Below are 12,408 nucleotides of genomic sequence, written 5' to 3'. Positions count from 1 at the left end.
TTTGACAGTGCTTTGAATTCCCCTTTTTTCACATCTTTTTAGGCTAGATCCTCAAAATTATTTGCAAGTTCTAAGTCCTCTGGATTTTTATTCTAATTCACATGAAATAAAATGTTGTATTTAAAAAAAAATAATTATTAAGGTGGTTAAATACAGCAAAGCATCTCTGGGAGTCACTGACATCTCCTTCATTGAGGTTTATAGGAACAGTTTAAAAATAGATGATAGTGTGTCAATGTATTTGATCAGATGTCAGTGCAGGGCTTTGGATCTAACTACGCCTTAAGGTACTTTCCAGCAGCACAGGTCTGTGATTCCACAGGTGGCTGAGGGATGGTAAAAGGTTCATTGGTTGTTTCCTGGAGAGAGAAAATAAGTATTGTGCGAATTCTGAAGTAAATTAAATGTTTAAGCAAGAATTAAATTGCTTTTATTTTTCTGCAGTAGACACCCTTAGCTGATAATTCATACTTAGTCCGTGACAAATGGATTTTTCATTTTATATTTACTCCTGCAGAGAAATTTTATCCTCTTGCCATATTTAAATTTTACTTGAAAATATTCTCAAAAATGCAGTTTTAAGCAGAGAGAGGTTAAAGCCTCCTGAAAATGTTTTGCGTTGTTTGACAGTTTATTAACAAAATGTCTTGTACAAATGCACTGTAAAGAGTATTAGCGGTACTGCCTTCTGTGGGCTGGCTGGAACTTGATCCTGTGGCTCAGTTGGAGGTTTCTGACTCGCTCTCTGTGCTGTTGTTAAGGCAGACCATAAAGCAGGTGTTCGGGGTTGTTTGGTTGGTATTTCTTTCAAATCTGTGTATTATTCCGTAGTTATGAACACTAATATCTTTCTTCAACATAAAAATTGAAATAAAACACTTGTTATGTTTCAAGTTCAGAGTCTCATATGAGGAATTTGGAGCTTATGAAAAACTGCTATTCAGTATAATTCTGTACTTGTGATTCTTTCAGTTGTGTCCAGAGCACTTCATAAAGGATTGTCATTGTTTTTGTTTATGGAGTAACAGACAAGCTTGTATGTGTCAAGTTGAGCTAGTCCAAATGTTTTTCCTTCTTCAGAAATATGCAAGGATGGACAATTTTGGTTTGATATAAGTCACAGGAATGGCATTTTGGCATTATTCTAAGTTAATGCCAAATTCAATCATCTATTTAAGATTTTTCTAAGCTACAGTTGGTAACGTTCACCATTTCAGGGGAAAAAAAACAACCAACATTTTCATCAAATCATTCACAGCAGTTTTTCTCCAGAAAATTGTCATTATTCCGTGATTCAGGACGAAGATCAAGCAAATAAATTAAGTAATGGAGCATACTTTTTTACCTGAGATTTCCAACCCCGCAGCAGTTGTTAGCATATTTTAGGTTTGGATGTCGTGACTTTCTTTTGAAGGGATTTTTTTATAGTTAAGAGGTGCTTTTTTTTGTTGTTATGACTGGTGACATTTTACTGTAGTAATTAACCACATGAAATGGGTCTCTTGCATCCATCTGCTGTGATATTCAGTGAGAATTACGCAAGTGAAAGGTGGAGATACGATGTCTCTCATCATATCTTCTCATATTCCAGTTAAGAGTTTTCTTACTACTGTGGTAGTAGTATCCCTATGAGTAGTTGAAACGGCTTCATGGTATTTCTTTTGAGAGTGTTGTCTTTATGACTAAATATCTGATTTTTTTTTTCATATTTCAGTCCTCCATGCCATGAAAGAGGATAGCGAGAAAGTGCCAAGCTTGTTAACAGACTATATTTTAAAGGGTGAGTATGTTTCTTAGCTGGGATTTTAACTTAATGTTACAACAAGGTTTCTTTTGAAAAGAGTAGTCCTACAGCATTCATGAATTATGTTGCCCTTCTATCAAATACAGCTCTCATTTATATTCTCTTTTATTTTGTCCAAGGTTTCTGAGCATATAGTGCATAAATAAAACGTGTTTATTTTGTTTGTGATGGTATAATATAGTAAAGTATGTGGTGTATATTCAACTAGCTGAAGGACAGCAGCAGCAGCAGAGTAGTCTGGCTTACAAAATTAAATGGGTATAGTTAAAAACTTGTGTTGTACAGGTTTTTCAGAATCGGAATTCAAACCGCCTATAGTAATCACGGATTTGCTGGATAAAGTGCTTATAGCTTGATTTTAAGTGTTGCCTTTTACATTTACTTGTTATACCTTCTTCACATTTTACTTAAAAGGTTTGTGTACTAATCATTCATTTTTCTAGTCTTGTACATTGATTATATTAATAGAATGTCAGACATTGAAAATGACTGCTTACTTTAGCTTTAAGGAGTTGTTCCAGGTAATTTCCAGGTCATTAAATTACTTTTAAACATTTTTCTTCTGACTTCATTTTTGCCTAGATCTTATTAATGCTTATGTTCTAACTTAATTCTTGACATACAAATGGTACCATCTTCTTTAGTGTTTAAAACTTAGCACATGCATCAAACTCCCAAGATCTGAACAAACGGATGTATAAAAGGATGATGGATGCCTTTTTATTTGCCACCCTAATGTATATTATGTTCTGCTTTGTGTTCATATGCTGCAAAGTTTTTATCTTCTTTTGGTACCATGCTTTCCAAGTCTTACTGTTTTTTTCAAATACAATCCTTTGACTTAATTCCCTCCATATGTTTTTAAAGGTTTTTGTATGTCTTACACAGGCTTCTAATCACTCTTATCTCACAGAAATTTGAAAGTACTTTCAGGTTAAAGTTGTGGATGAAATTTAGTGTGCTGTTGCTTCAGAAAATCTGAAAGGAGAGCCATGCACTATTCTAGAAGCTCTTGGCAGACTTCCTCTTGGAAGAGGCTCATTTCTAAGTTTCATGTAGGGTTTAGAACTACCACATACAATAAGAATGCAGAGATCCTTTCAGTTGATTCCTTTGATTGCTCCATTGTTTGCTTACCCTTTCTGAAAATCCTTCTTGTATTAGACAGATGTATTTGCTTATGAGCTGAGAGCCATTTAGGCTAAAGACCAAGGTTTTTTTCATGGTGATGGCACTAAACTTTAGTTTTGTGAAGCAGAATCTTTGACCGAAGAGGATGAAATGTTGTCAATAATTAAACCTGTTTGCTTTTCATCATAATATGTCTGGTAGAAACTGATTGGAATGAATAGTGCTCTTCACAGTGTCTGCTCTTATTTTTAGATGCAGCTGTCCAGAAAAGCTTTCAGATTACTAGCATACTGAGAAGAAACTGGCTGCCTAGGGAAACAGAGAAATCTTCTGCATAGAAGGCTTATAAAAGTAGATTAGCTGAACATATGACAGGATGATCTAGGAAGCTTGATACTGAGGTTCCCTCCTACCTCTGCCTCTGCATGCTCGTGACTTTAAAATCACCAAGGATGTTCTACTAGCTAGATGCAACAATTACAAAAACATCGTGCTCACATTTAATGTGTTGGATCAAACAGGTCTTCCTATCCAAGCACCATTGTCTCTCTAAATTGCAAAACACAAATGATTGGAGTATGAAAAGTAATCACTCACTCGCATCACTCATACTGAAGGGAAAAGGTGATTTCCCCTCCACTGCCATGATTTCATTACTGAACAGAAATAAACTTCTCGCTCTTCTGTGGGTTTGTTTGCACAACGGCAAGCAGTCGTACAAGCTAATGAGCACAGAATGTTACGCTTCTTTTCAATGTAGCCTTAATTAAGCTTCATGTTGCTCTGTTTAGATTATGTTAAATATTTATAGCTCGGCTGACAGTGTTACATTATAATGTAGATTTATCCTGTGGAACAGGCAAAGACTTCCAGTTGTTGCTGAAGATGTAATCTGTTTCTCTTCTTTTTCTGCCACTAAAACTTCTGGCCTGAAGCCTCACTGAGGCTTCATACATGGCACAAAATACTCCCAGCCACCCGTCTATTGTCTGAAAATTATTTTTAAAGCTTGTTAAAGGGAGATGAGATGATTCTAAACAATCACTTGAAGCAACTTTCAGCGCAGCTTTTGTACCTGAAGTTCCAACCTACTCCCTGAATTTCAAAATAAAAGGAGTGACCTACTTTTTAAAGAGTATGCTCTCTTCACTAGAAGGATTAAAAATGTCTTGGCAAGGCGAAAATGATTATGAGGATTTAGGGGTTTGAATTCGTTTTCCAAAAGAAACAGGAGGATAACAAGTTCTGGACCCAGTAATAATAATCCCTGTGGTGTAGTGGTAGCTGTGTTCATTTTACATTTGTTTGCTCTATGATACAGCTATTGTCTTAGACTGAGTGGATTCCATTTCTTTTTATTAAGCTTTAGTCAAGAAATGACATTTTGAAATGTGTCAATTATATCACCAAAGATACTTAGTTCTGTTAAAATCTGTTAACTTCTCGTTCCTTTGAGGATCATTTTTTCCAATCTTGCAACAAAAGAGCAGGCGGTAAATTATGTGACAATAGGATATGTGTAGCTTTATGGGAAATCGGTTAGTGTGGCATTTGTCAGCACAGGTAAAACTTTCTTTCTAGCTCTATATTCCATTTTATACAGCAAAGAAAAAAAATCTTACAAGTAAGTTCTTAATTTTTTTTAAAGACACACTGTCTTTTTATTCTATGGTGTTTGAAAAATTAGAACATGCTAGTCTTACGTAGGTGTTATGGCTGTCCACAGAATTAGTAATACACTTGCCCAGATATTGTTCGTTACTGTTGAAAAGTTACTTAGGTTGTTTAGAATCAAGAGCTGCAGTAAATACCAGGAAAAAAGTGATTCTAACAATTGCCATAGTATTGTTGGCATAACATAATGGGGCAAATAGAAGAATGCTGTGAACCTGGAAAGGTTAATGGAACCGTAAGACTGAGCAGTAAGTGTTGATTTAACAAGAAATCTTGCCAAATTCACTGATGTTCTGATAAAAAGACAGTGAAATAAGTTTATATTTTCTCTGAATTTCATGGTGTTTCATAGAAGTGTCACCATCTTTAATATCTTGGACTAAATGCCAAAATAATTCTGAAATTTGTGAAAGACTAAATTTGGATCATGTAAGAAGACACACACAGACCCCCTCCCTGTGTGTCATCTAATACTTGATATCTTCATTTAATAATGATTGAGTAAATTTGTTTCGGCAAGGCAGTTTGGCCAAGAGCTGGAGCATGGGACTGGAACTTGAAGGAGAGTTCTGCAACCAGATCTGCTGTTGACCTTCTGTGGAGGTCATGGATCATTCTTGCACTTTTTTTCATAACCAGATAATGCTTCTGAAACGGTGGAAGTAGAAATCCTCAGAACATGGGATGTGCAAATGCAGTATAATAAAGTGAATTAGTCCAATACAACTCAGTGCATTTCATGTTAGGAAAAAAGAAAACTCCATATGCATTTCTGAATAGGGCTATTAGTTTTGAAATTATGTTTGCTTCTTTAAAGCATTCACTTTTCCCAATTTCTACCGCCCCCCTCGTGTCCCCCAAAATGTTAAAAATACCATCATTTTGTCTTCATGCTTAAGTCCCTCTTTCCAGTGATTAGTTAGCTCTTCCCTGGATCTATTCCATAGGGAGTACCTTCTCAAAGGTAAGTATCCCAAAGCCAGACTATGTACATATTCTGTGTAGAGTCTTGTACAATGCAGTAACTTACCTTCTCTTGTTCATCTTACTTTTGATGCAACCTAAATTATTTTCAAGGGAATTTTTTTCCTTTTGTGGGGTTTTATTTCTTTTATTTTTCAGTGAACATTTCCATCCTGAAGTTAGTAATCATGAAAGGGACTTAATGATTTGCTTTCCAAGTGTATTGTAGTTCTTCTCCCACCAGCATATGATTCATATTCTGTTTTATAGGTTTAGAATGAAAATAGGTGGTAACGTGACATTGATAAGCATTTGCAATTGTGCTTACGTTTTTCTGAATCTATTTTTAATATATTGTTATTATATTTCATCACTAGGGATCATGGGTGTCAGTCTCTTTTCCCAAGTAACAAATGATAGGATGAGAGGAAATGGCCTCAAGTTGCACCAGGGGAGGTGTAGGTTGGATATTAGGAAAAATTTCTTCACTGAAAGGGTTGTCAAGCGTTGGAACAGGCTGCCCAGGGAAGTGGTTGAGTCCCCATCCCTGGAGGTATTTAAAAGACATGTAGATGTGGTGCTTAGGGACATGGTTTAGTGGTGGACTTGGCAGTGTTAGGTTTACTGTTGGACTCAGTAATCTTAAAGGTCTTTTCCAACCTAAATGGTTCTGTGATTCTATGAAGCAGAAACTGAGATTTGGAGGAGGGTGGGGGAATGCATTTGCTGACAGGGAAAGAAGTATCAAGCCAACACTGTGAAATTCTTGATCTTAGAAAGCACACTTTTGGACTGAAGCTGGCAGCTTAGTAAGCTCACTGTATTTAAATGCTGTTTGTGCTCATCTTTCTACCAATCTTTTTTGATGGTTTAACAAATATAATGTGCTTTGAAAACATTGTGTTTGTTTCCATTGAAAGACCTACACAAGCAAGTAAGCAGCTAAGTTTCTTGTGTACAAGTTAAGCTGTAAAGCAAGGAGCACAGATGGAGATATTTTTGTCATATCTTGGAGTTGCATTGTTTTTAGATGTTGCAACAAGAATAGGTACCATATCCTTAGATGAAAGCATGTTTGTATTGACTATACCCATTGAGGTTTTTTTTTTTTACAGAAGGTCTCAGTCTTTCTTCTTGCATGTATAATGTAATGATTTTCTGCATTATCATTTATTTGCCAACTACAATAATGCAACAAGTAGTAGCATCTGTAATCCTTGAAGTATGCAAGTTTAGGCTGTTTTCTGAAGGAAATGCCTCTGTGCAGGTGTGTTGTCTGTCTCTTCAGCCTCACAAAGAACAATTGCCAATTTCAACCCCACAAGACAGAAAGAAGGTTTACGGGAATAACTGCATTTCACAAATACTGTAGGGAGCTGCATCTAGGTAGGAGGAGGACTGAAACCACTGCTTCTGTTGAGCTAAAGGCTGTTGGCTTTTAAAAGCCAACATCCAGTTGGCGAGATAGCTTTTATGTATTCACATACAGGTGAATGCACTTACAGTAGCTCCGATCAGTTTGGGGGCACGAGGACAGAGGAACAATATGGGGAGGACCTGCTGGGATGGAGTTCATAGTAAACTTAAAGTAGAAGCTGAGGAAGACATGGTGGGAAGGGGAGTGAGTTAGTATTATTTTTACGGGGGTAAGGAGGAATATCTGAGGAAATCTGCTGGAAACAAGGGTTCCTTAATTTAGCTACTTAGAGAACAAATCAATGAGATATGTGAAATGTTAGCCTGTAGATGTACACAGAATCAAAATATTAGGGATAAGTTGTCTGGTATCACATCTAGACACATTATTTCAAGTTTATTAGTTTTTACTTCCAGTTTTTACAAAATTGGAAGATTTAACTTGATGTACTGAGATAATTTTTGAATATAACATACTACCAGTATGATACGCAAACTGAATAAATCATTTTCCTTAATTCGAGAACACATGTAAATAATTGTGACATACTTAAAACATAACTGTTATATATAACGATATATAAGTATGTATGCATTTATAGGTGAAATAAATGCATTTGAAATCAGATGTATTCTTACAGTAAACTGTTCTGAGATTTATTTATTGCTAAGCTTTGTATTCTTTTCCAGTTGTCCTTAAACAGTAATTGTGACATAAAAATACAGTGCTAAAAATAATATACTATACATTATTACTGAGTAAAATGCGTGAAGTATGTCTAGTATTATTTTCTTTCAGGCTTTTTTCTGAATGTAGATGTCATGAAAGCAGAATCATTTTCCATCTTTTAGCTTGCTTTGGTATTTCATATCTGGTCTTTTAAGCTTAAAAAACCCACAGGTTTTTTTTTAATAAAGCAAGAATTTACCCCTTGTTCTATTTTTAAATTATGCAAGTATTTCTGATAACAAGAACATTGATTTTCATGCCTGTAAAGTTTTTGTTTAATTATTACACCTGACTTCTTTATTTGCTTTTGTGTTGTGCTAGCATTGGTTTGAAAGCTGGATTGCTCTGAGGTTTGTGTCTTACATGTGAAACAGGAATGAGAAACACGTGAAGGACGTGTCTTATCTTCGCACTGTGTGATTCAAGTACACGCACCAGAATTAGAAAGTAGAGTTAGAATCTGAGATTGTCAGTGCATATTTTTAAAATATAACTGCATGCATCACCTTTTATTCAATGTTCTGTTTTCTAATAGAACACCTCAAAAAGCACTGTTTAAGACATGACCTTTAGTTAACTCATTTCTGGGTAATATTAGTTAAAGATAGTGGGTTGTGTCACTTAATTATCTTTTGAGAAGAGGATGATATCTTAATTGCCAGTTTCAATTGGTTTCTAGATTTTACCATGTTACTGATAGGGTAGAATTCAGCATTTAAGTATTTTAGTATACACAATACATTTTATACAGACTAACTTCACTCATGTTTATCAAGATGTATTTGTGGTTCTTTTGCAGTACTGTGTCCTACATGAAGAGGGCTGCCTTTCAGAATTAGCCATGCTCCTTCCTGTGATGAGAAGCTTTCCATCGATATAACTCATAGTATTTTTTCATTTGGCACTATACCTAAACTAGTAATCCATTTACCTCCTCTGTGTGTGCGTGGATTTTCTGATCCTACAGTAAGTCTTCTGGGCATGACAAGTCATCCATTTTAACTTAATAGTGCAATGAACTGGAGCAGGGAACAAACATTGTACAGTTTTGCTCACATTGTTCTGGCTTTTTAAAGTCTATTTTTACATTGTATAGCATGTAGTAAATCCTCCTGCACATTTTGTTGTTGGAAGGAAAACTAAACTTTGAATAGTGTAAATAAAATAAGCCTAGTTTTAAGGAATCCATATTTAAAAGCATCCTTAGTTCCTATAGCAAAGATGCAAAAAGGATCATAGTTGGGCTTGGAATAAAAGCTTCAAGTGCGTTCTCCAGGAAGCACTCCAGAACAGTGTTGGTGGAAGTCAGCATTCGACACTTCTTTTAAAATGGTAGCTTTGATTGAACTATACAACAGTATTGTTGGTACAGTGAACAAACCCAGATTCTTTGATGGTTTGGCGTAAGTGATTGGTGTGTTACTTATCCTTGTTATCTAACACAAACATCCAAGTAATGTAATATTTCATATTCATTTTTATTTTCATTATTCATGTTCATGTGGCTTAGATATTCTCCCATATTGCTGCTATAATTTTACTGGTTTTAATAAGTGTTTGATCTTAATGAAAATGCTTCAATATATAAACATTTTAAAAGGCTATATCTTTTTGAAAATACATGTACAGTTTGAAAAACTTGCACCTGGGTTCGAAGTATTATCTTGAGACATTGGTGGTTGTGTATCTCTAAATTTTACTACAAATCTCTTGTGTAAATTGTATGCACTGTCTCCTCTGTGATGATGTATCTGCATTCAGGCAGATGAGAATGTATTTTACAAATCCTGTAAAAGAAACGTACCCCATAATCTCAACGTTAAATACTTGTCACAAGTAATTTTGCCAGTCTTAAAGATTAGATTGAAATATAAGGAATACTAATAAAAATAAAGGAACTATTTTCTAGGTTGAATTCCTATTGATTCTACACACAGATTTATATACTGTATATGTGAAGACACTGGGAGATAAGGTTCTAAAGAGATAAACATGTCTCTTCTTCAAACAGTTCTTTGCATTTAAAGTCTTCAGTCTTTTTGTTAGTTGAAGAGAAATTTATTTAATACTCAATTTCATCATCGTCACCAAATACTCATTTTGATCAGTAAAACATATTCGGTTTGAAAATAGTTCTCATAATGCTTTCTCTTTTTTTCTAAAGGCCTCAATATTTTTGTCGTTTGTGCCTTTTTTGGTCGGTAAAGTTTTCAGCTTAAAATTGTTTCCTCCTCCTCTCCCCCCACTTGACCACCAATGGATACTTGCCAGCCTGCTCAGGAATAAATAGATCTTCTGCATAAGCGTGTCATATGTGAGGAAGTTGGTTTTGTTGGTTTATTCTACTTCATTTGTGGCTTCTCTAACAAGAAGAATTTATTTCTTTAGCTGATGTGTTACAAACTCATTATGGCATGCTTTTTCTAGAAATGCTTGATGTTGACCCTGCTTTGCTTCATTTTTTTAAAAAAGATGCACATGTTGTGAGACACACCGTGTCTCCAAATGAGATTGTTCAGAGATGTTTCAGTCTACTTTTGAGGCTTGAGGTGACAAGATGGAACAAAAAAGAAGAAAATTAAGGGAAGAATTTAAAAAAAAAAAAAAAACACCTTGACAAAGTTTGTGATGTTAGTGGTGGCAAATCTTGGGTGACTTAAAGTCACAAAATACTAAAAGTAGTAAAACTTGGAAGAAAACTCAACACTAAAGACCAGAAACAGCTTTAGTGAGCTAAGCATCTGCTTGGGTATATCATGCCCCTCATCAGACTAAACAAGATTTCATTACAAAAAGTACGTGTTTACCTTGTGTGTAGAATCCTGGCATTAAACAACAGCTGCCAAAGGTGGCAAGTATTTTGTATATATATACACCTATATATGTACATAAAAAAAAAAGATCTCAAAACATTTGAATAAAAAGAACCATGCACATCTGCTTTTCTGCTGAGTTCTATGTACTTCATATTCTCTATTATGCATCCTTTTTCCCAGATGCATTATTGAATCTTGCATTCTTTTAGGCAGCTGGATTTCATTATTCTTTTTAGTTTTAGCATTTGATAGCTGTAAATGGCCAGCCAAGAACAGCTGCTGACAAATAACCTAGAAGGGATTTGGTAAAAATACATCTTTACCAAAATCCATTCCATTTTTAATATGAAGAGTCCTGGAAGCAAAGTCTCCTTCAAGTCATTGAATTTTAAGTAACTTAAAGTTAGGTTATTTGTGTCACTTGCTTTAATAGCCTTTTTCTTCCTTTTTGTTTTTTTCCTTTTTTTTTTAATCCAACCCTTTTTCTGGGTTTCAGCTATTTCATTTGATGTAAGTGTATTCACTTGCTGGCTGGAGTCACATTTTGTGTCAGGGACTGTCTGGACAGTATGTCAGAGGTCGTCAAGAGCCCTGGAATTATGTTTTCTTGGTTAAGGAAAGAAACTTGAAAATAATGTCAGTTCCCTTCTGGTGACAGATAATGATTTAGCTGGACTCTCAGCTGGTGAAGGTAATTGGTGATAAAAAGCATCTGCTGTTGATTGTGCCAGGCAATCGTAGCCTTGAACTTGTGGTGGTGGTTTTATTGCAGCAGTGCACATCGTTGTTGCTTCCAGACTGGATTACCTTGGTATTTTTTCTGCATGCCTGTCACTTGGAAACTGCAGCTAGCCCAGAAATGGCACTCTGTGTGCTTGGCAACAGTGTTGATCATCAAGTCTGTGTCTCTGCACAGCATCGTTTACAGCAGCTGCCTCCTTATTTCCAAGGGGACAATTTAAGATACAGGTTTCAACTCCTGAAGCTGTAGATGGTGCAGAGCCTGCGTAGCAGGAAGCCTGCTGCTCCAGCTCTGGCAGCAATGGGCAGTGGAGATCAGCAGCTTGCTTCACGTAAACCAGCATTTACCCACTCGAGTTGGGAAGGGCCACGAAGCAAAGCTTTCTAGTGAAGCGTTCTCAGGTCCGAGGCACCCAAGCCTGAACTTCCTGACTCGTCTCGTCATTCTGCCAAGTGTCTCTTTCTTTTGGGCGATGGCGCTGTATTGTAACAGTAACAGAATCCGTGTGGGTTTGGAACTGTTTTCTGATTCTGATATCAATCCTCATTTTTAAAACTTCTCATAAACCTCCAAGTTATCCCTGGATAAAAAGTCACTCCAGAAACCATAAAGACTCCGTCGTCCAGTAAAAAATGCAATCTCAGAACAAAATGAACCTTGAATTATGTTGGGTGAATTCAGTGTTATGCTTCTCTTGGGGGCACAGCAGTGTTTAGTTTAAGCCTAAAAAGAAACTCTCATTGTCATACGGGAAATCTACCTGTTCCAATGCTAAGATAACAAAATTTCTTTTCAAGATGTCTGCAATTTTGCAGGTAGCAGCGAGTGCTAGGAGGGTTTTATAGGGCACATCTAACGATGGAGAAGTGCTAGATACCTTCCTTGAAGAGAGTTTCTTGTCACTGAAGAATTAGAAGGAATGCTTTCATTTTTTAAGCGCTTTGTCCTTGCTGGTGGAATGAAGTGTCTTGTTCCTTTGCTCACATTCTTTGGATCAGGACCTAACTCAGGACTTCTTGCCTCTTTGTTTGTATGTATTGATCAGCGATGGCTCTCTGGATTAGCTGATCAGTGTCCAGTCCTAACAATAATAGCTGAAGAAACTGTATGAACTGGGGGAAGTAGTTACTGA

At 36.0% G+C, this 12,408-nt stretch overlaps 1 protein-coding gene across 2 annotated transcripts in view; it reads left to right on the top strand.

The window, feature by feature from the left end:
- FEZ2 (fasciculation and elongation protein zeta 2) overlaps window positions 1–10,652 on the top strand; it is a 29,731-nt gene extending 19,079 nt beyond the window's left edge. For both annotated transcript variants that reach the window (XM_087776697.1, XM_087776698.1), the window contains 2 exons: window positions 1,715–1,780; window positions 8,518–10,652. In XM_087776697.1, the coding sequence (XP_087632823.1) occupies window positions 1,715–1,780; window positions 8,518–8,534 (83 nt within the window). In that variant the 3' untranslated portion in view covers window positions 8,535–10,652. The remainder of the gene's footprint in view (window positions 1–1,714; window positions 1,781–8,517) is intronic.
- Window positions 10,653–12,408: the final 1,756 nt, after the last annotated feature.

The sequence above is a fragment of the Nipponia nippon genome, unplaced genomic scaffold, assembly GCF_047370975.1.
Source record: "Nipponia nippon isolate SJK-2023a ecotype South Korea unplaced genomic scaffold, ASM4737097v1 scaffold_4, whole genome shotgun sequence".
NCBI lineage: Eukaryota > Metazoa > Chordata > Aves > Pelecaniformes > Threskiornithidae > Nipponia > Nipponia nippon.
The sequence above is the reverse complement of the archived record's forward strand: the minus strand, read 5'-3'. Positions and strand labels throughout refer to the sequence as shown.